The sequence below is a fragment of the Passer montanus genome, unplaced genomic scaffold, assembly GCF_014805655.1.
Source record: "Passer montanus isolate IOZ18808 unplaced genomic scaffold, ASM1480565v1 scaffold31, whole genome shotgun sequence".
NCBI lineage: Eukaryota > Metazoa > Chordata > Aves > Passeriformes > Passeridae > Passer > Passer montanus.
This window is the reverse complement of record NW_024367819.1, coordinates 5,987,020-6,009,694: the sequence shown is the minus strand read 5'-3', so window position 1 is coordinate 6,009,694 and position 22,675 is coordinate 5,987,020. Positions and strand designations below refer to the sequence as shown.

The 22,675-nt window shown below is 42.5% G+C and overlaps 2 protein-coding genes across 8 annotated transcripts in view; both read right to left on the bottom strand.

Annotated features, from left to right (window-relative positions):
* Positions 1–1,575: 1,575 nt before the first annotated feature.
* On the bottom strand, positions 1,576–10,434 carry ZNF622 (zinc finger protein 622). 6 transcript variants are annotated; one of them, XM_039714852.1, is made up of 9 exons: positions 10,382–10,434; positions 9,930–10,125; positions 9,582–9,656; positions 7,121–7,729; positions 5,436–5,693; positions 4,551–4,713; positions 3,648–3,760; positions 2,497–2,640; positions 1,576–1,918 (listed from the first exon to the last, which is right to left on the bottom strand). In XM_039714852.1, the coding sequence occupies exons 4-9, from the start codon at positions 7,725–7,727 to the stop codon at positions 1,791–1,793; spliced, it is 1,413 nt and encodes a 470-aa protein (XP_039570786.1). In that variant the 5' UTR covers positions 7,728–7,729; positions 9,582–9,656; positions 9,930–10,125; positions 10,382–10,434; the 3' UTR covers positions 1,576–1,790. The 6 variants fall into 6 exon arrangements, with proteins under 6 accessions (XP_039570786.1, XP_039570782.1, XP_039570785.1 ...); XM_039714848.1 differs by lacking the exon at positions 9,582–9,656; XM_039714851.1 differs by lacking the exons at positions 9,582–9,656; positions 10,382–10,434 and adding an exon at positions 10,296–10,335.
* A 600-nt stretch (positions 10,435–11,034) lies between these two features.
* RETREG1 (reticulophagy regulator 1) overlaps positions 11,035–22,675 on the bottom strand; it is a 63,772-nt gene continuing 52,131 nt past the window's right edge. Inside the window, exons 6-9 of one of the 2 annotated variants that reach the window (XM_039714872.1) lie at positions 21,311–21,448; positions 19,408–19,472; positions 18,161–18,287; positions 11,035–15,291 (exon numbers count right to left, since the gene is read on the bottom strand). In XM_039714872.1, coding sequence (XP_039570806.1) covers positions 14,780–15,291; positions 18,161–18,287; positions 19,408–19,472; positions 21,311–21,448 — 842 coding nt within the window. In that variant the 3' untranslated portion in view covers positions 11,035–14,779. The remainder of the gene's footprint in view (positions 15,292–18,160; positions 18,288–19,407; positions 19,473–21,310; positions 21,449–22,675) is intronic. The other variant, XM_039714873.1, reaches the window with a different exon arrangement.

Here is a 22,675-nt window from a genome sequence, read left to right as displayed (position 1 = left end):
GGGATATACAATGGCAATAAGCCTATCTTGTCAGGAAAAAGGAGGTACTCATTAATCAATCCAACCTTAGTTTAAGGTTTTGGATGTGAACACAGCCTTTCTTGAAAATTTTCTCTGCTTCAGTTTTCCCTCCACTCAAATCTGTATCTTTTTTAATTGTATTAGCCAGTTTACTTACTAAATGTTGTGCAAACCTGTAGCCTCCATTACTACTCAAGCTCTGTTCCCAGTAAACGCAGGAACAGCAAACAAACTTCCAAGGCAGCAGAACTTGCACTAAAGAACCAAAAAACCACTGATGAGCAAGATACCACAGACAAATGCACAAAACCAAAAACCCCTACACAGCATGCACCTCCACTATGAAATTATCACTTTCCTCCTAAGAGTCCCATAAATACGCTGCTTTCTCAGAAGTGCTGACATGATGATGGTGCTGCTTCTTCAGAACTTAGCTCTTAGGGAGACTAGAGACCTACTTTAAGTCAAAATACAGTGTTAACACACAATCTCTCTGCTATTCTCAGTGATATCACACACACCACTCACAAGAAAGAAAGAAAGGTTTTATCAAAACCACACAGTGAAAGCCACTCCTTGGGAATCCAGTGCAATCCTAAATGCAGAAGTGAAACCTGGCTGTAGCCAGCTCCCTTCCCAATGAACTGACAGGCAAGGAAACAGCCATGTTCCTGTGGCACCTGCTCAGTGTCCAGCACACTACAGCTTGGGGCATCAGGAGCCAGCCCATGACTCTGCAGGTGCCTGCCTCCTTAAAGGAAGGTCAGAAGTGGTAAAGTCATGGAAACATTTAACATCTCCATCAGCAGGACCAACACAGCGCTGCTGCCTCAGCTCTAACACGCAGGTTTGCTCTGCACCAGCTGCAACAGCTCACCTGCTTAAGTGGGAGAGCCTGCCTGTTCCACCCAATACATGTCTTGGGTCACTGCACGATGATAACCAAACACCAGTACTGAGTGGGAAAACCAACACTGTCATCCACATCCATCTTCAGGGTTTTAAGTAGGAAATGCAAAATTTTGATTGACATTCATTGAAGGGTAATTTTGAGCACTTCTCAGGAAATGAAAATTCATTTAATAATAATTCATTTTGAGCAGTTTTCAGAAAATTAAAATTCATTACATTCAATGTAAAACAACTACACTGCAGATTATTAATCCAGCCCTGAGCTGGAGCACTAGGCAGGTACAGTCAGCTTCTGAGGACAGTATTAATCCTGGAGTTATGTTTTCCATTAGTGCATTTCTTCAAACAATTATTACTTAACCTTCCATGAAACTCTGCTCTCAAATTTTCACCTCAATAGTGCCAGCTAGAACTCCAAAACGCCCAGCTAATATGTCTGGCACCACAACTGAAAACATTCAATACACTCCATCTTAAGCATTTAGATCTAGGATCTCCTCTTGGCTTCGACCAGTCAGTAGAATTGGAAATTGAAGATATTCAGATAAATGACGACATCAACTGCCCCCAGAAATGAGCTGCATGAAGATGGGCAGCACGACTATGCATGTACTTTCAGTCATAGGCATGAGTACTCTGCCACATGATCCACCAAAGATATTTTATTTTTAAGTTAGGCCCACTATTATTTCAGAAAAGGCAAGTTCCCTGCTGTTCTTCTTTTTACAGAAGAAGACACACCAGCAAACATATCAGCATTTGATAGGTACCGAGTCCATTTTAATAGGAGAATCCACAACCCAGAAACCATTAAATCCCCCTTCCCATAACCAGTTGTAGGCAGCTCTCTTTGGAACTCAGAATCTGACTTGCATCCGGAAATGCATCTGCTTTGTAGCATTGTTACTCATTCCTGTCTTGAGCATCCATTTTGACTTCATCCTCTGCAGGTACTGCATGTCACGCTGCTGAGCAGAGATGGCCCCTGCAGGGAGAGAAGGAAGAGAGATGGATCAATGTCTGCCACCTTACTTACAACTTGTATGCAAACCAGCTGACCTGCACATGTACTTCAGCAGTTACCTATCGGTTTTCTTTCCCATACTGGTATACTTCTTTCCAGTTTTCTCTGGGGAAAGCCCAGCTCCCTCTACAAATATCCATGACTGTGATTAAAGCAAAAGGTTGTTTTGCATTCCAAGTGTGATTCTTGCATTTCAAAAGTGGATATAGACCAAAACTCTGTTCCCCTACTGGAAAAGCATGACTCATGTTATATTACTAAATAGCAAGAGTAGTGACTTGGTCAGGTATAAACCAAGAAATCTCAGGAAGTCACCAAGCATCACAAAGAATGGAAGGAAAAGCTTGCACAGAAGCTGCACTGGATTTTAGAAATAAACTTCCTATATCTGCTTGGATGTCTGCAGGAATTAAAATGAACCAAGTGGAAGACAAAGTACTGCATAAACCCCACGTGTCAAGCAAAGTCGACCTCTGGAACCGTAGAGTGCTGACATCCCCGGGCCTCCTCCTCTGCAAAGGCCTCCCACTGTCACTCACCTGCCTGCCCTGTCCAGCCCAAGGCTCGGTACTGCTGCAGCACCCGACCCACGGCTTTCCTGTTCTTCGCAACAGCCACGTCTCTTGTCACACCAAAACGCTGCTTGTAGTACCTCATCAAGGAACGGTGACCCACTCTGGCGCCTGCCCACAGGAGGGGACATCTTATTATCCATCATGAATCAGCTTCTGAAATGGAGCACTCAAGCATGTTGTGAGAACTATGGAAAACCCCTCTGCTGAGAAATGTTATTAAAGGGTCCAGAACCTTAAAAATTTTAGGATTATTAGGGAACTCAATGTAATCACTGTAAGAGGTGCTTGAAGAAAAAACAGAAAATGTGCTGCTTTTCAAGAGGCCCTTAGCTCAGATAATAAACATGCAGTTATCAGAAAAGAAAATCTTAATTAGTGGAATGAGCAGAGAGGCAATGCTGTTTCAAGTAAACAGTGAAGCCACTTGCTGACATTCAGGAAAACTTGTGTAACGGGAGAGTTGGCAGCATTTTCAGAATGAAAGGGTTGAGGGCCCCACATACAAAACCATCCCAAAAAAAAAAAAAGTGAGAGTGCCAAACGCTGAACTAGAGAAAGGCCATTTAATAATTTAATTTACTGAACTAGTTTACTGAATTTAGTGGGAGCTGGCTCTACAAAAAATTCCTATACTAGATAACTTAGGTTATAGCCTCTCCAAGCTGCACTCAAACAAATATGGAAACTCTTGTTGGAGTAAACCATGAGAGTCAGATAATGAAGAGGAGAAAGGCCATTTAATAATTTAATTTACTGAACTAGTTTACTGAATTTGTTGGGAGCTGGCTCTCTACAATAAACTCCTATACTAGATAACTTAAGTTCTAGCCTCTCCAAGCTGCACTTGTTGAAGTAAACCATGAGTCACATAATGAAGAGATAAAATGGGCAAAGCAACCCACTGCTCCAGTCCACATGTCCATCAGTGCTGAAGAAGCTGAACTACTCAGCAATGAAAATAATGGAAGGTGAGGACACAACCCCAAAGACACTTAAATGCTAAACTTCTTTCTCCCTTCCCAGAGAAAAACACAACAATGGCCTGTGCTGCAGGTACTGGAAGCAGATATGGGAAGTGCAGAGAAAGTAAGCTGTAACACAAACCCTGTGCCCACCTGATGGAAGGATCAGCTCCATGGTGTCATCATCATAATCCAACTCTTTCTCTGCTGAGTGCTTTCCAAGACCCTCCACATCTTTCCCATCCTCGTGATCAGGATAACTGCTCCTGTGGAAGAGCAGCAATACATGGATTAAACATGGAGAGCAGCCACAACTATCCAGATCCACTCTACAAAAGAACCACCATGCAGAGCTACAGCAAGGCACAAACATTGTTGTGTTTCACCTGCCTTGGTCTGAGAGTTTCTAATGGCAGAACTTTGCCCTGAACAAAGCCTGGAGACAAGGAACCCCTTTCCTCCACCCTGTTCTGCAACTCAGCACAGTTCTGCTGCTGCACACTTAACAGTGATTTATGGTGAAAAGCCAGCACAGTGCAGGTCACCAGCTCTGCACAGCTACTGAACAAGTGCAGTAGCTCCACCTGTCACCATAATAGGAGGTATTTCTGACCAAAATGAACACAGCTTAGGACTGGTTGCAGGAAGTTCAACAAGAGGCCTCTAAATCACAGCAACTCCAGCTACACAATGAAACTTATGTAAGAAACCTACAGTAGGTCTTAAATCCACAATCTGTTTAAAAGGTAGTGGGAAAGACAGTTACGACCTTTTATGGCCTTGCTGATGCACTGAAAGCTCAATTCAGTAACAGCAGACATGCAAAACAGAATTCAAAATGTACTTTGATATAGGACTGGTAATTATGGTCACAGAAGAAGACAACCAATCTTGTTGTTACCATCACCTAAAAGAGTGGGGAACCAGCAATGCAAAATAAGTACTGGAACCGAAACACCACTAAATTTTAAGAATGAATAATAGTTTCTAATGTAATAGTTAACTGTTCTTTTGTCTGTCCCCACCTGTATACCACTTAAAGAGAAATGACCTCACCTAAAATCATAGAAATCTGCAAATTCCAGGGCAGCATCTCCATCTGTGAAGAGTTTGCAATGGCTTTTATCATTCATATGAGCCTGGACTGCTTCCGTAGAGTAGAAGGATTTCCCCTTTTCATTGCACCAGATGCAGATTTTCCCAACGCCGACTTTCTCTCCTGCAGAAAACATTGCCACTTCTAATGGTCTGAACAAAATCTCCCCAGCAGTAATTAACATTTCTGTGACAAAGCCTTCCCAGTTTGCAGGCAGAGAGACTTAAGAGGAGCCTTGAGCCCTTAATTTCCAGGATAGCTCTGCTGTTCCAATGCCTTGACCATATGTTCCCACCAGGGACAAGTCTGGCCATTTAAAGATTTCTTGTGACAAGGTATGGGTCATTCAGTATTCTCAATAACAGATTTCACACTTCTAACATGTTTTTCTGTCAAATACTTCAAAATTATTTTATTTGCATGATTATTTTTAGACTTGAAGGATGATACTTTTTTCCTTTTAACTCTCACAAGCACTGTAAACCAAAGAGATGAATTCTTGTGACTCACTGGTAGAACAACGGAGTTCATGTGATTATTTTAGCAACAGAATTCTGTTCCAAATTTCACATTGTCTGAACAACTTTCTCAACATCAGAAATCTATGAGAGACCTGCAGGGTACATGACCATGTTTGCTCATCTAAGTTTTCTCTCATTCTTCCTGGAAAGCCTGTGGTCCTGCTCATGATCAAAATAGTGACAGCACCAAGAAAAACAAAACAAAACAAAACAAAAAACCAACAACAACCCAAACCAAAACATTTAGTGTCATATCCAAATGAAAATAAGAACTATCAGAACAAAATTATCCCGACAAAAAGGTTAGAGAACATCCAGTCATACCAAGATACTTGATTAGTCCTCTGAGATCCACAAGGTACTCTATGTCTGGAATGAAGAAGCTGTGGATTTTTGTCATATGCGCCACATTTTTTGTGAGAGATCTTGAATGATGGGAACAGAACAAGCAGTCTGTGACTGGTATGGCCCCAACAGCAGGAATGCTTTCAGCCTCTGCCTGCTGTTCCCCTTCTTCTTCTTCCACACTTTCCATCTCTTCATCAGAGCCAATGTCTTCATCAGAATCCATATCTTCCCAATCTTTTAAAGGAAGTTTAAAAAAAACCCAAACATTTATTTTATACTTTTCCCAAGCAAAATACATCCCAAATAAGTTAGAAAAAGCCATCATAGAACGTAGTGCATTTTTTGTTCTTACAGCTAAGTGCCACACAGTCACTTCCAGGTGTAAGAATTTACCATGGCCAGTAAAAGACATTTCTTTTCAAGACACACAGCAAAGCACAAGGTCACTCATAAAAACTGTTGGCAGATCTGATACTTTCGCCCCTCCACTTTCTCAACTATTAACTCTTTACTGCTGCTTCTAGGCCTTAAATTTAATTCACCACAGTGCAAAAACACAAGCATGGCTCATTGAAAATAAGACAACTCTGGTGGCATCAGAAAAACACTCATTTCCAGCAGTGAGGAAAACACATTCCTGTTCACACACTTAAAAAAACAGTTAACATTCAGAAACCTCCAAAGATTTACTCAATCCAATCTACGCCTAACACATTAACACTAGAGAGGTGCAAACTGGCTTCTTCTTTAGGTGTTACAATGTACGCTCAGAGGTAAATGTTTCTTCTCATCTAGAACAGATTCACTGAACTGCAACTGAAATTTCAAGAGCACAAAACTGCTGTAACAGATGCAGTAACGTGACACAGGGGTTCAGAAGCTGGATTGAAGTTCCATCTCACTCATACCTGTTCCCGTGCCTCAGCTCAATCACCCCATTCTACTGCTCCAATAGATGTGTTTGGAGCTGCACTGTCAACTGCAGCACTGAAAGCATCCAGGTTAAAAATAACTCTTTTCTGGAAATTCTGAAGCTCTGATCTTTTCAGCTGTCTGCTTTCCAGACTGACCTCCAACACAGAGCTGCATTCATAGGAAAAGGCCAACTCTCAAACCCATTTTAACACAGACATCAACATACTGAGAGGTGACGCCACACAGTCAGGTTAAAGAGCAAATTTTCTCCTCTGGTCTTGGTGGGTAGAGGAAAACAAAACCAACCACAGTCCCACCTCCCTTCAACAGATCAGGAAATGAGTTAGGATAATAGCAAATAATCATAACTGGATTTTTGTTCACTTATTTTTCAGAAGTAGTTTTAGGGTAACCTGTTACATTAACCTTCTTTAAAGGAAACTTCCTTTGATGTTTTATGTGGGAAATAGTGCTCTATTATATAGATATGCTAGTGACTATTTATACTCAATCTCTACATGCATTAGTGTCTGTTTGTTTGCTGAACAGCTGGCAGTCCTGATACTAACACAGTCCTAGACTGCAAACATGGGCCAACCTGAACTCCTTTGTTAAACTGAAAATTTAATCAACAGCAAGACCTTTTGTGATGGAAGATCCTGCACTGCTACAGAAGTAGGAGGAAGCTTTTGCTCAAACCATAGCTTACCCCAAGCTATCTTCTGTCAGTGTATTTACTGCCTTACCTTCCTCATTATCCTCTTCTTCCTCTGCCTGTTGCTTGGCCAGCTTCCTTGCTTGCTGTTCAAACCACTGCAGCCGTGGAGGTATTTCTGGTCGTTCTCTGCTCTGGGACAAGCTGGTGCTTTCCCTGGAAACTGGAGAGCTACTCGCATGACTAGGAGGTAGAGGTGTCTTCTTTGGAGATGAAGATGGCTGGGCTCTGATGGCTTGCTGAATAGCTGTGTTCATTTCATCTTTATTTACACTCTCTGGGGCCAGCCCCTTTTCCAGATTCTTCTCATTTAATATTTTCACCTTCTTGCTGACAGCTTGGACAGCTTTCTTCTCCAGCTCCAGGTGCTTCTTGGACTTCAGGTGATTCTCATAGGCATTGAAGGTGGAGAACCTCTTGCTACACACTGTGCAGTAAGTGGCAGTGATTTTGTTCTGCTCCTCTGCTACTGCTCTCTGTGCCAGGACTCTCTCTTGGAAATTCTCAGCAGTAACAGGAGGCATGTCAGCCACTTTACGCTTCAGGTTGTACCTGTGCCAGTCGGTTTTGTAATGGGCACGCTGAATGTCACCATCCTTGAAAGCCACACGGCAAGTGATGCAAGTGTAGGTGGCCATTACTAGAAAATAGCAAAAAAATTAAATCATGTTAAAAAAATTAAGTAACAGACACAAAAAAGCCCCAACACCTTCATCCTGACAACCTTATTTTAAGGCAGTGTTAAACACACAGTTCTTGCACAGAATTACATTTATTAAACACCGTCAGCAATGAGTGTGGTATTCAGGGCAGCAGCAAGAGAGGAAACTTATAAATAAAAGACTTTGAGTTCACTTGTACCACAACAGCAGCTGAGCATCCCAGCTCTGGATGCAGAACCTGCTGTGCCTGCTGGGATTGGGTTCATGAGAGGGCCCCCAGTCCCAGCACCAGCATTTCAAAAGCTCTGCACTTTTCACTGAAGATCAGTGACTAGAGGTTCTTAACAAGCTCATCTTCTGCCAACGGTAAGACTTTGGGGAGACCAGTGATTCCACAGAAACAAGGGTAAAAAGGGAAAACCTGCTTACACAGGTATCTTCCACAGCCTTATTAAATGGCAAAAAAAAAAGTTACTGCATTTAAAAATAAAGCCTTCTTAGCTACTTTGGAGCAGCGCGTGTAGTGTTGACAACACTTTACCCTGCAGAGCTGTTCATCTGGAGATGCAGTCAGTCACGCCTAGCCCTTGAAAACCTGGTCTCCCTTCACTTCCCACCATCCAGCCAACCCATGCTACTGGGGCTGGGACAGGACAACTGCAGAGCAGTGACCTCCCACTCATGCTGTCCTTTCCAAACCCACACATTTCCTTCCTTCTCAGTGCTTAATGAAATTTTCCTTTTTTTTTCTTTTTTTAACAAAGTTGATGGAATTTCTTGAATGCTGCAAAATCAAAGAGCAAAAAGAGTTTAATCTGGAGATCACAGAAAGCACCCTCATTGTTTAACTGATTTAGAAAAACTATGCCTTAATCTGGAGAAAAAAATAAATAATACATCAGGATGAGGGGGTCTGAAAGCAGGGAGAGGAAGAGCAGCCCTTCCCTGAAGCTACTAACAAGGAGAAGCAGTGATAGAAGTCATAAACATGTAGAGACAAAACACATGTTATGAAATGCTCATTCCCTGGAACCACTGGGATCCTACTTTTTGTAGATAGCTTGTGCTATCTACAGTGTGATAGTGACAGGGGGGATGCAGCAAACGAAGGCCATATAATCTGGAGTACTATAAGCATCTGCCCAGCATAACAGACGCTTTTTGTGTTTCAGAGAAAAACGTGTTCTCCGCCCACGGAGAGATCCCGAGTATTCCCTGAGGCGTTTCCCTGCCACCCGCAGCGCTCCCTGCCCTTCTCCCCACCCGAGCACCAACCTTTGCCACAAACCAGTGACTCAGAGCCACGCTGGCTGCTGGTGACAAGCCCCTTGCAGGACGCCGTTCTGCTCCCTGAGGGACAGACAGAAGCCGCACGCTGCATTCCCACGGGGCATTTAAACCCACCCAGCCTCCTCCCGCTCCCCCCACCCGAAGGAAAGCAGCTCAGGAGAAGAGACACGTGTCCCCTGTCCCCGTGTCCCCCATGTCCCCTGACCCGTCTCCCGTGTCCTCAGAGCCCCATCCCGTGTCCCCATGTCCCCTGACACGTGTCCCCTGTCCCCGTGTCCCCCATGTCCCCTGACCCGTCTCCCGTGTCCTCAGAGCCCCATCCCGTGTCCCCATGTCCCCTGACACGTGTCCCCTGTCCCCGTGTCCCCCATGTCCCCTGACCCGTCTCCCGTGTCCTCAGAGCCCCATCCCGTGTCCCCATGTCCCCTGACGCGTGTCCCCTGTCCCCGTGTCCCCATGTCCCCTGACCCATCTCCCATGTCCCCCACATGTCCCCTGACCCGTCTCCCGTGTCCCCAGAGCCCCATCCCGAGCACCAACCTTTGCCACAAACCAGTGACTCAGAGCCACGCTGGCTGCTGGTGACAAGCCCCTTGCAGGACGCCGTTCTGCTCCCTGAGGGACAGACAGAAGCCGCACGCTGCATTCCCACGGGGCATTTAAACCCACCCAGCCTCCTCCCGCTCCGCCCACCCGAAGGAAAGCAGCTCAGGATTCGTACTCCAAGAGAAGTTAAAGCCATAAACCTTCACCTCTGTTACGTGAGACGCGTTTACACCACGAACTGCGCACAACAGAGAAATCCCGGGCAGTGGCACACCACCTTCCCACGTCCGCCTGCACTTCCCATCCCGCCTCCAGCCCCAGCACCGGGGCCCCGGGCCCTACCTGGTGTGGGGCTCAGCAATCCAAACCCCAGGCACTCGCAAGCCCAGCCAAGCCCTTCCGGCCAAATCGCGGTCTCTCCTGAGCTCTTTATTACGGATGATTTTTAGCCGCCTTCGGGTGGATTGAGCTGAGCCCGTGTCCCTGATCCTGGCACAAGGCCGGCGTTACTACACGGACAACAAAATTCGGGCAAAACCTACAGATAAAAAAATGAAAAACAAAAACCATGAGACAAGACAGGGCGCAGGCAGCAGCCGGAAGCCAGCAGGCCAGGCGTGGAGCAGGCCGGGCTCACAGGGAGCCTGCATCCCAAGGGAGCAAAGCCGGCTCGGCCGGGCCACGCCGCCTGCCCCCCGCCCCCGCTACCCTCACTGGCTCGGGCCGGTCCGGTCCATTCCATCCCATTCCAACCCATCCCGTCCCATCCCGCCCCCGATTCCCGGGACACGCACCGGCGGCCGGCGGAGCGGGCGGTGCCGCGCGCGGGGCGGGGCGCGCGGGCAGGAAGTGGCCGCGCGGCGTCCGGCGGGAGCGGCCCGCGCGCCCCCTGGCGGCCGGAGGGCGCGGGGCGAGAGCGGCGCCCGGGACGGACGGGACAGGGACAGGGACAAGGACAGGGACAGGCACAGGGGCGGGAGCGCCGCCCCACTGGGCCGTGCCCCAGGGTGGCTCTGCGCCTTCTGTTGGGCGGGTTTGTGTTTGTTTTGTTTCTTTTTGTTGTGTTTGTTCGAGTGTTTTCACGGAGTCAGGTTGGAAAAGATGTCTCCTATCGAGTCCAACGTATGGCACTAAGTGCCACGCCCCGTCCTTCCTGAAACACCTCCAGGGACGGTGACTCCACCACCTCCCCGGGCAGCCCATTCCAGTATCTGATCGCCCTTTCCGTGCAGAAATCCTTCCCGATGTCCAACCTAAACCTCCCCAGTTGCAGCTCACGGCTGTCTCCTTGTTACCTATCACAGGTTACCTATCACAGGGGGAAGAGGCTGAACCCCACCTGGCCAGAACCCCCTTTCAGATAGTTGTAGAGAGTGACAAGGGTCACCCTCTTTGTTGTTACAGGTTTTATTTCCATTTCTGGGAGCAAACACACAATGAGATGATGAGAGATAAAAACTAACACATATTTATTAAAACAATCAATATCATAGTTCCATGTTTACAAAACAGTGATCAGGCAGGTAAAGTGCTGCAGAATACTTAAATACGGACATTTTGTAATTCTCCAGTTTCTGGTTGCCTGGGTGGGGGTTACTCACAGACTGCGATGCTGCTCATGTGCTGAGAACAGACGTAGAGACTACAGGGATTTATTTGTTCAGAAGGCTGGGACAGCCTGGAGAAAGTGCAGAACAAACACAGAACAAGTAGAACGAGTATTTCCTCAGATCTGTTAATTTGGGTTGCAATTATTTAACCTACTCTGCATAGAACAGTAATTTTTTTCTAACAAACACAAGAGTGGTCAGTAGGTGTGTGGTACATACGCACGGAAACTTTGTGTTATGGGAACGGGTGGTTTTGCACTGGATTTGACACACCAAAGGCCACCAATCCGATGGTGATCCTGTCACTTGTGTACTGACACAAGGGGAAATTTTCCGAGTACAAAAGAGTGACCTGCATCCCTGCCCTGACACACATCTTTTTTTTCCATCGGGATGCGTGAAGAAGCCACTGCAAGGCACAAGAGGATGAGCCCTTTGCTGCCAGGTACAAACACACACACAACACAAGCAGCACCGATTCCAGGGCAGGATCACACACTCTTACCCCATGGCACTGGCTCACACTAAGCCCTCTGTGCTGTCTGTGTGCCTTTTGGCTGGAAATCACGTCCAAGGAAGCTTTCCATGGAAAAACTATATGTTTCAAAGCTATATGTTGCCTTATACCCCCCTGCCTGTCTTCCTGCCCAGGCATTCCATTTGAAGGATGGGAAGGTGACAACAGCGCTTGGTAGGAAAGACACTGTAGACCATTGTGACAGGAATTTTTAAGGAACTGCCATTTCTTGGCTGCTGCTAAAATACAGCAAAATGAAGTTTTCTCAAGGGATTTCCAACTGAGGGCAGTGTGGAGAGGATCCACAAAGGAGAGAAACATTGTGTTTTGCTGGCGAACTGCTGGCAGTGGAATGTATTGTGTCCATGCAAAGTGTTTCTTACATGTGGTTGTGTGGAAGGGAAGAGACCATTTCCTGCAGAAAATTAGACATCTTTTTACTACCTGAGGAAGCATATTAAATGTTACAGAATTACATCCTTCCCATTACACAGCGTTTAGGTGTTTGAATGTAATTAACTATCACAACAGCAGAAAAAAAATTTCTAAAGACTCTCAGATAAGCAACTATGTCCCTAACTTTAATGATTAACTCGTTCAAGTTTTGGTTGTTTTTTTCTTTCTGAAAAAAAAAAACAACCCAAAAACGAGAGTCATACTGGAGAAAAATCATTCTGTTTACCTATCTTGAAACCAGAAAATGGGTAATTTACAAAAAGTCTGAGAAACTCCTCCAACTGCTTTTCTTTCTGATCTAATCTATTATTCTAGAAGAGTGCCCCTGTGTTACATACTTTCATAACCACAAGTATTTTCCATAAAACAACAATAAAGTGCAAGCTGTTACAATGCCACCATTGACAGCCAGCTAGCCTGTCCTGCCAATCTGCTCCAGAAAAGCCTGTGAAGGACTGCTCCCTCCCTGCCGCCTCTCCCTGTCCTGCAGCCTGTTTCCCCTACTGGCACCAGTACTCCTGGACAAGGAAGCACACAGTTGTTTGGGCATCCTACAAAGCTTCATCAGCAACTTGGATTTGTACTCTTTTAATTGTACAGATTGTCCTAAACGTGCGGCAAGGAAATGAGGCTTTTAAGTCATCTGAGAACTTTTTAAACTCACTGATTTTCTAACAAAAGCTTTTTTTAATTTTGCTTGGGTATTTGATGATTTTTTAAATTTGTTTTTTCCAAATGAGAAGAACAACCTGGTGAAAGCTAAAGAAGAAACTTAGCAACTAATGCTGTGGAAGTGATGTGGGCCATGTTTTCTAATCATTTCCAGAAACTCAGGTGTTCAGATATTATAATTTGAAAGCTGCGTCTTGTGGGATCTATATCCAGCATCCACTTATTTCATAATGTATTTGATAATGAAGGCACAGGCTTACCCTTTTACTGGTAAAGGACAGCAAACACAGTCAATATGCATTACTGACACAAAAAAGCACAAGCAACAATAAAGCTAGTGTCAAAACATCTCGGCATCCTTTCTTCCTTTTGCTATACTCTTTTTGGCCATCTGCCTATTCTTCCACCTCAAAAGGAAAAAAAACAAAAAACAAAATGAAGTTAATTTCAAACACAGGTTTACCTACACATGTATGTTAGTGGAAGATTTTTATCATCTGTTGCTGTACTTTTTGAGGGTCCTAGATGACAGCATTTACCTCTTCAAATGCCAGCAAATGGAAATTTACGTGAGTAGTATGAGTAGTAGTAGCAGCTGACATGGTCCCTCAACTTTGCTAATGGTTTACATCACATTAAAAAAACTAGCTTTATTTCATCCTATTTCTTGGATTACTATTGCTTGGTATTGCAATGCAGTTTTGTCACAGGTGAACAAAAAAGCCCTAGAAAAATAAGTCATCTGCTTGAGATCCCATGCCACTCACTCAGCATGTGTGGACTTTAAACTGGCAAATAATTTAAACAAGTTCTTTTTCTTTGTTTTAAATTACATGCCAAGAAGAAGATTCTGAGTGTCTTCTCTAGCAACTGACCTCACCAAATGCTTCTAAGTATACTAAAATCATCACCTTGCAACACAACTTTTGCTGCAAGTGGAAGCAGCTATCATGGGAAAAAGAGCCAAACCAAAACCTACAGAATCTCAAATTAAGGAAGTGGCACCTAAAAAGCCTTTTTGCCTTTTTTTTTTTTTTTTAATCTCTAATCTCTACTCCAAACAATAACTACCCTCACTGCTCCCAAACAGGTTGTTCAGTTTACACAATATTAACTTTTGAACATAAAGATTCATTGGCTGACTTCACATGGGCAATACTGCCAAGGACCAGACTCCATCAAGGAACACAGCAGGTGGTCAGTCATATAACATGCCACTTGACAGCTCTACAAGCCTATAACAGCAAAAAACTTGGAAATGCATCACCATATCCAAAATAATTCAAAGGTTTTAAGTATGAAATCTAGGGGGTTTTATAGCGTTGCACACATATTTAAACTCGAGTTGTGCCAGTTAATGTGTTTCATATACAGTAGATGCACTACACATAATGCTAACTGCAGGGATCCTTAATTTTTGGTAGGATGGAAGGAGGTGAGATGCAGTTAATCTCACTGCAGCCCTCTGATAACTTGCCCTCACAATATGAGTCATTAATTGTATTACATGATTGGAAAACTAGAGTAAATAAACTGCTGATATTGGAAATTTGGCTCAGGACCCCAAAATAGATGGTTGGCAAAAAGGTAAAAGAAACCTCTCCCCCAACTGTTTTGAACAACTGACTTCCACCACACATCTGCAACCAACAGTGGATAGAGAATTCATTTCCATGCTATTACATTGAGGTATAACTACCAGAAACATTAAACTATCAGTATTAGCTGATACTTATCCAGTTAATTCACTCTGCATAAGGGAAATTATTACAACACATCTAAAGGGATAGTTAAAGCTTACAGCTCAGAATTTTCTTCTCTTTTTTTCTTTTTCTTTTTTTTTTTTGTTTTGTTTTGTATGTTTTGTAGTATTTGATGGTATTTTTTTTTGTGTTTTATGTTTAGTTTCTTCTGTGTTACCAGCTGCAACTTCAAGGTTAATGACTTCCAAGCAGATTTGAAAGGAAGCCTGAAGACTTTTTCTTTTCCTGGGATTCTGCTTCTTGACCTTGTGAAAGTCCCAATTCTTTCTCAATCTGCTCTAGCTCAGACTGGTCAAGCAGTTCAAAATCATCAGCTTCCTCTGTGTCTGTCTCCTCGCTCAAACTGGGCGCTGCCTGTGAGGGACCTTGCTGTAGGGACTGCAGCTGGTCTTTGATGGCAGCAGACACCGCAGCCGTGATGACATCGCCAGCAATTCCACTCATTAAATTAAAGGTTTGGTCACTGGTCAAAGGCAAGGACAGCCCTGCAGTGGATGGTCTCTCTTTACTCTGTCTGGAAGCGTGATCCGCCTTGACATCAGTTTGCTCTTTCCTTCGTTTCTGCTGGGTGGGCAAACCGATGCTTGAGTCATCGTCATCGTTTGTGCCGGCACCATTTTCTAAAGAGGGAAACTCCAAAAGGTCTCTAGTGAAAGCTTCTTCATGATCACTAGGTCGGTCAAAATCTATTACAGGGTTAACAGAAGAAAACAGTGTTAGCACTCACAAAAGGTTTCCCAAAAGGCAGCCACACGTAACAATGCGAGTAGAAAGTGTTCCTCTGAATACATTTACTAATCCCTACTCTAGTAGTTCTCTAGTGGAAGGAGCTTTGTGTGACATCTAAAACAAAAGGGTTTTGAGGTCATAAGCCTAGTGCCACAAATCAGCTGGTATCAACCTAACTATTTGAACAAAGTAACTTTTTTAAGCTAACTTTTTTAGGCATCTGTCTGTAATGAAACAACCATGCAAATCTTCAGCACAGCTATTTCTAAATATACCAACCACATGAAGTCCTAAAATTTATCTCTCTTTACAATATATATAAACTACAAATATGTAAACATGTAAGATGTGTTACAAGCTTTTAACATGCATATAGAGTAACAAAAAGAATGTTTATCTGTTTAAATAAAGATATAAAACCAATGTAAAGACTAATTTCTTTTTCCTTTCTTGGCCAATGTTTGTATTAAAAAGGAAACAGAAAACGGAAACTCTACAGATGATCAGAATTGTTTCATGTTTTCAAGAGGATAAAAAGCAGGATGTAATCAAACATTAAATTTTAATGGCTGCATTAATGAATGACACAATATTTGTTATTAGAAATGTGTAAAACATACCATGGAGTACATGGCCTAAATCAGGAAGAGGCCTAAATCAGCACAAGCGAATACTTGCATCAAGTATTTGAATGAGAAGGCAAAAAGTTTGAACTTACTTTCTGTGAAAACAAGCAATAGGAGCTTGTTGTAGGAGCATTCGTAAGGGTTAAGGAAATAAATTCTAAAAATTACTCCTATGAAATTTTCTCCATTTTCTTTAGGAAAGACAGGCTGGGAAGGTGAGGAGGAAGGGTTGTGCTGCACGCAGAGTGGTGGCCCAAATGCACAGAGCTTTGACAGGAGATGAGCCAGTCCTCGAATGCATCCCATTTGGTTTTGCACTTCTGTGTATGTCCCATTTGCTGAAATGCTCCATGGAGAAGAACGGATGTTATTTTTCACTTAGCAAGGCTTTGAATATAGTTTTCCACATGATCCTTACAGCCAAGCTGCTGAGCAAACGGGGAGAGGGAACTGTAAGGTGGGTGGAGAGGTGGCCAGACTGTGGGGGTCAAAGGCTTCATCAGCGACACAAAGTGCAGCTGGAGGCTGGTTATTGGTGTCTACCACAGGGACTGAAAACAGCACAGTTCAAGGTTTTTATTAATGATATGGATGACAGGCTGGAGTGCACTCTGCAAGTTCATGGGCAGAAAAGAATTGCTGTGGGACAGGTGTATGTGATATTCTGGAGGTCAGGATGCCTTCAGAGGGACCTCAACTGGCTGGAGAAAGGAACAGGCTGAAAAGGAACATCATGACATTCAACAAAAGCAAATGTGAAGTCTTGCATCTGGGATGGAATACCCTGTGCAGCAGTACAGGCCAAGGGCAACAAGAAAAGCAGCTTTCCAGAAGAAGATCTGTGGGGAGCAGGTCAGTGCCATGCCCTTGCAGCAAGGAAGGTCAACCACACACTGAGCCGTAGTAGCAAAATTGAAGGCAGAAAGACAGTGGAAGGGATTTTCCTCCTCTATTCAGCAACTGAGAGTACATATTTAAGTACTTTGCCTGTTTGTGACCTCTCCGGTTCTAGACAGAAAATGGCACACAGGACTGAACCCCCTGGAGGGCCAGCATGATTAGGGGGCTAGAGAACAGGATGTATGTAGATGCTGAGAGAATGGGCCTCGTTTGGCCCAAGAGAAGGTGGCAAAGAGGGATCAGTTTACCTACTGAATGGCACAGTAGAGAGAAGATGGGCTTGACTCATCTAGGAGATGCACAGTGAAAGGATCAGAGTAGACTGACACAAACTGGAACATGGGAAATTTTGACTCACTGTAAGAAAATAACTTTTTCACCATGAGAGTAAGCAAATATTGAAAAAGACTTTCCAGGGAAGTTGCTGAATCTCTACCACTAGAGATGTTTAGAATTCAAGTGGTCACAGCCCTGAGAAACTTCATCAAGCTTTAATGAAGAGCTTTGAACCTGCTTTAGATAGGAAGATAGATGAGATGAATAACAATTGCTTTTTATAACATAGGGTTCTGTGATCATACAATAATGCCTATTTACAACTTGAAATATTAGGAAAATAACTGAAATTATTAATTTGGCCTGTAGTATTATCATTTACAGGCAGCTTTTCCTAGGAGAAATGCAAGATGAGCAGATCAACAGATCCCCAGGTGAGATAACACCAAACTACTGTTGTCCTTAATCTTTATTACAGCAAAGTGTTTACTGATAAAAAGTAAGAATTTTTTCCTGGTCAAGATCAAGCCAAGTGCTTGAGAACTTTTTCCTAGTCCCAGTCTTCATAGGCTTATTTCTGGCTGTCTTAATTTCTAGTAGTAAAACCTGATAATACTTTTTTTTAATTACCTGTTTAACAAGGCAGTGTATTCACTGTGTCTTTCTTAGCTTTTATTTGCTTAGCTTATCCACAAAAGCATTGATAGTAATTTTAAAAGGTTTACTTCCTTAAAAAGCTTGGTAGAAGAGAGTGCTACATCTAGCATTTATTGAATGTGTGGGTTTTACCCAGTACTACATATTTTTTAGACACTTGCTGATGTACTTGAACATTTTTAAGATGAGGACAGTTCATACACAAACTGTGTCCAAAACTATACAAAACACTGAGATTAATTTCATTTCAGAGAGGAAAGTAACAACCCCAAAACCTTCCGTCCTCCAATTATCTAATTATCTAATAATTTTGAGGTAACTTGCACATGTGGATTCCACTGATGATCTAGATGAAGCTGTTACCTACCATCAGATGTGTCTGTCTGTGGAGAATAGCCCTCGGATAAGTTAAAGGTCCCATTATCGGTCCAGGATACTTCTGAGACATCTGTGTCAGACACTGACAGCTCTTTGGCAACAATTGCAGGACTAACCTACACAGAAAACAGTCCCATACATGGTATTATTACATTTTTAAAAAACCACACTACAGAAAGCCAATGCTTAGAGACTGAACAAAATCCCTCTTTTATGTCATAGCAACATATATCACCTCCTATTTAAGCCCTAATTGAAGAAATATGAAAATACTGTACAATGCTTAGAAGTGAAGCATCCCTCTTTGTAATAACTAAAGGCTGTATTATACTAAAGAAGCATAGAAAATTCCAGTTACTGTAATAAAGCAAAATGAGCCTGCAAATACAAAATGTGCATAATGTAACAAAATGAGTAAACTTGGACCAGAAAAACAAGCCCAACAGCTACAAGACCATCAAAAATTAGCTGAACAAAAAGACATTGTCCTTTACGAATTTATTGAACAATATTTAGTTATGTCAGATACATATTTTTATCCCATGGGATTTTTTTTTCAAAGCATAAAATCACCTCCAAAGTAATCTCTGTCAAAGTCAGGTTTTATACACTCCTGATCAAATACGGCATAATAATTCCTATTAAGATGATTTTTTAAATATCAAATGGTATTCTAACAGAGAAACCTTTGCGATACAGTCATTTAGAATACTAAAAGAAAAATGAGAAATTTTAGTGTTCTCATATATATCTAGAAAGATGTTATAGATAGTATACCTATTTGCACCATCATTGAAAATTATTAGACAAGTGATTACAAAAATATCTGACAAATTACATAGAACCACTACAGTTTTCTATTAATGTTTCCCTTTTGTATTTTAATTTGATAAAAGTCAACTGTAATTTCAGTGTTGGAAATAAAAATAATTACCTTTACTTTTAAATATTAACGCAATCATTCTACAGCCAATACAAAATAAACACATTCTTAGCTCAGTAGGCCAATGAAACCATTACCTGAAGGGCCAGAAGTCACAAATGCAGTAGGTTGATTAGTATAAGGCTAAAGGTGGAGACTATGAATCACTTCTAAAGCATACTGCTTAGTTCAGGAACACAGCCTCCTGGGGAGGGCAAAGTCTTCCACAGAAGAACAGAGACAGCAATCTAGATAGCCTCCCATTATCTATATAGATTTTAAAAGCAAGACAGGGCTGACTGAAAAAAAGTCACCTTAGGACACAGAGCTGATATGTCTAATTCACTGTCATCTTCTGTGGGTTTTGTTTTTGCTGTTTCTGAAAGAAAAAAGATATATTTTTTATCCTACTCATAACAATGGATTTCCAGGTTCAGTGTGTGTTCCCTGTCACACAGCTTGTGTAGCACAATAATTCTCCACCTGCTGCTACAGTGTATCATTTATCTGCTATGCTACCAGGGAAACAAGCCTGACTGAGAGACTGGCTGCTTATCAAAATACAGCAACCACAGTGGAATAAAGAATGTTATTCTGAATACATTCCAGTAGAACTATTTACCTGCATTGTACTTCCTTCACGAGTCTCTGTTGCACACTAGAATGTCATCTGCCCTGGCAAATAGATATCTCTCTTTTAGACTACACTGCTGGTAAAATGCACAAGTGTAACATGTTGTTAGAACAGGCTGTGTAGTTATCCCACCACATTACTTTTACATGAGCACGTGCAATTTTCTTGATAACTGCATGTAATCTTCATTCACAAACCCCTTCTTCTACCAACACCCAGCTACCCTGCATTCATAGTCATAAGCAAATATGCATACAAAGCATCCTCTGAAGTTAGGTAGAATGTTGCTCTTTACAGATAAGCAGAGATACAAATTTTGCCTCCTCTGTCTGAGAATCTTTTAAACCAATATAAAAATGAAAAGCACAGTCTAAGTGTTCTTGTTTGCTTCTTCCTGGAACTTGCTGTTTCTTCTCTTGTGTCAACACAAGGTTTGTGAGCCAACGTGGTGAACCCAAGAGGCAAAGCAAGGTAGGGAGTTTGTCTGTGTTAAATTAAACTGGAGGATGAAATGCAGGAAAGAACACTCTAATCTCAACCATTTTCCCAGTTCTGGCTTATGAATTTTATTAAACGATAGGCTGATCTTTATCTCTGCCAGTTTCACTTAAAAACTGAACAAGTAGAACAATGCATGAAACAAAATTTCCAATGCATTATTCCTTATTTTCAATTACTATCACATTAAATGTAAGAGAAGGGGAAAAGACATGTGGTGGTTCTCCTTGGGTCTCGGAACAGCACATTGTATAATGAATTGTATAATGGTTACAAGAAATGCATGTTTTAAAGCAGATAGTAAGTCTACTGATGTAGCAATTTAAAAGGATAGGCTACCTACAAGTAGTGTGACTACACTACAAAGGTTTAATTACCAAAACTGAAGCACACACAAGAAACAAACTAACACTGTTCATATACAGATTTTCCTTGAAATAGCTTTATTGCTTAAAATCTAAAAGATTCCACTATTACAAAGATATTGTATGAGATAGGCAAGATTTTGTTTTAAGTTGATTCCTCCCCTTTCCACATAGAAACCTGGATTAATTTGTAGCTGCTATCCTGTGGCAATTCTTATATGCTTTTGGAATATTTGGAGAAGAAAATTTTTTTTTTTTGGCTGGAGGGAGTTAAACCAAGGCAGATTGAGATACAGGAATAGAGTTTTGAATCTTACTGAAAATTCTGTTATGTACTTATTTTGAGACCCTTGCATGAGTCTCTCTGCTGGGTAAGTTTGCCTTATCTAAAGAGAGATAAGCATTGCAAGCTTACAGCAAGTAGTTTTTTTTCTGAAAACTTATAATCAGTACATCTAATCACATACAAAGAGCTTGCTTTGTTTCTTTCCATGAAGTAATAACTTTTTAATTATCATACCCAGACATTTGACATAAATTGTCAAATTTATGTGTTATTCTTATAAAGCTAATAACAGTAGCCAGGTTCAAAGCAAGTAATATATCTACAGTTGGCTTCTCAGGACAAACCAAACTTTCTGCAAGGTGAAGAAAATGCTCTGCATACAGAAGTACAATAATATTTTATAATAATATGTGAGACTATAATTAACTACTCACCAGATCTCTCTTTTTTCTTCTGGTTGATATATTCTACTATTCCAAAATCTAGTTTCATCAGAACACCCTTTATTTTGCTGCACAGTTTCTGTCCAAATTCATTGCACTTAAGGAAGGGACATAAAAAGGCACACAATACTGTGATAAAAATGAAGACAGAGAAAAAATGGTATTGAAATATTGCTGTACAAGAAGTAACTCAAAAAGCTTAAACAATGCCTTTGCATAAGATAATGACTAACTTTACATAATACAGTTAGTTTTACATAAAAATGCGTTATGAAATGCCCATGTCAGACACTTTTAAGGTAAAATCCAGTTTTCAGGAGCCATTCCTACTCATCACAGAAAATACCATTACATTCATACCAACTGACACCTTTTTTACTATCAGTAAGACACAATTTATTGTCATTATAACATCTATCATTACCTTGACTTAGTCTGATTTTGACATCTTAACTTTGACCAAAGTGACTATGCAACACTGTGCCAGAATCAACACACTGAAAAAACTTGTAAGCTGACTTCCATATGCCAAAAAATTCTAAGAAAATTCTTTTTTATATCTAACCTAAATTGACCCTCCTTCAGTTTAAAACCATCACCTCTTGTGCTATTGCAGCAGGCACTGCTCAAATGTTTGTCCCCAGCTTTCTTGAAAGCCCTCTTTAGGAACTCAAAAGCCTCTCCCCAGAGTGTTCTCTTCTCCAGGCTGAACATCCCCAGCTTTCTCAGCCTGTTTTCATAGGAGAGGTGCTAGGGCCCTCTGACAATCTCCATGCCCCCTCCTTTGGACTCAACAGGTCCATGTCCTTTCTGTGTTGGGGACCCCCGGGACTCCAGGTGGGGTGTCACGTTTGTCCCCAGCTTTCTTGAAAGCCCTCTTTAGGAACTCAAAAGCCTCTCCCCAGAGTGTTCTCTTCTCCAGGCTGAACATCCCCAGCTTTCTCAGCCTGTTTTCATAGGAGAGGTGCTAGGGCCCTCTGACAATCTCCATGCCCCCTCCTTTGGACTCAACAGGTCCATGTCCTTTCTGTGTTGGGGACCCCCAGGATTCCAGGTGGGGTGTCAGCAGAGCAGAGCAGAGGGACAGAATCCCCTCCCTCCCCTGCTGCCCACGCTGCTTTGGATGCAGCCCAGAACATGTTTGGTTTCTGGGCTGTGAGTGCCCATGGCTGGGTCATGTCCACCCATTCCAGCACCCCCAAGTCCTTCTGGGCAGGGCTGCTCTGGATCTGTTCATCCCTCTCAGCCTGGGTTGATACCCTGACCCAGGTGCAGCACCTTGCACTTGGTCTCGCTAAACCTCATGAGGTTCTCATGGGCCCACTTCTCAAGCTTGTCCGGGTCCCTCTGGATGGC

Bases quoted from the DNA above. Each gene is read 5' to 3' on its own strand.
- ZNF622 (XM_039714852.1), bottom strand. From the start codon at position 7,727: ATGGCCACCTACACTTGCATCACTTGCCGTGTGGCTTTCAAGGATGGT. The intron at 5,694-7,120 runs GTAAGGCAGTAA...TTCCTTTAAAAG, and splicing joins AGAAGAGGATAATGAGGAAG to ATTGGGAAGATATGGATTCT. The intron at 4,714-5,435 runs GTATGACTGGAT...TGTTTTCTGCAG, and splicing joins AGGACTAATCAAGTATCTTG to GAGAGAAAGTCGGCGTTGGG.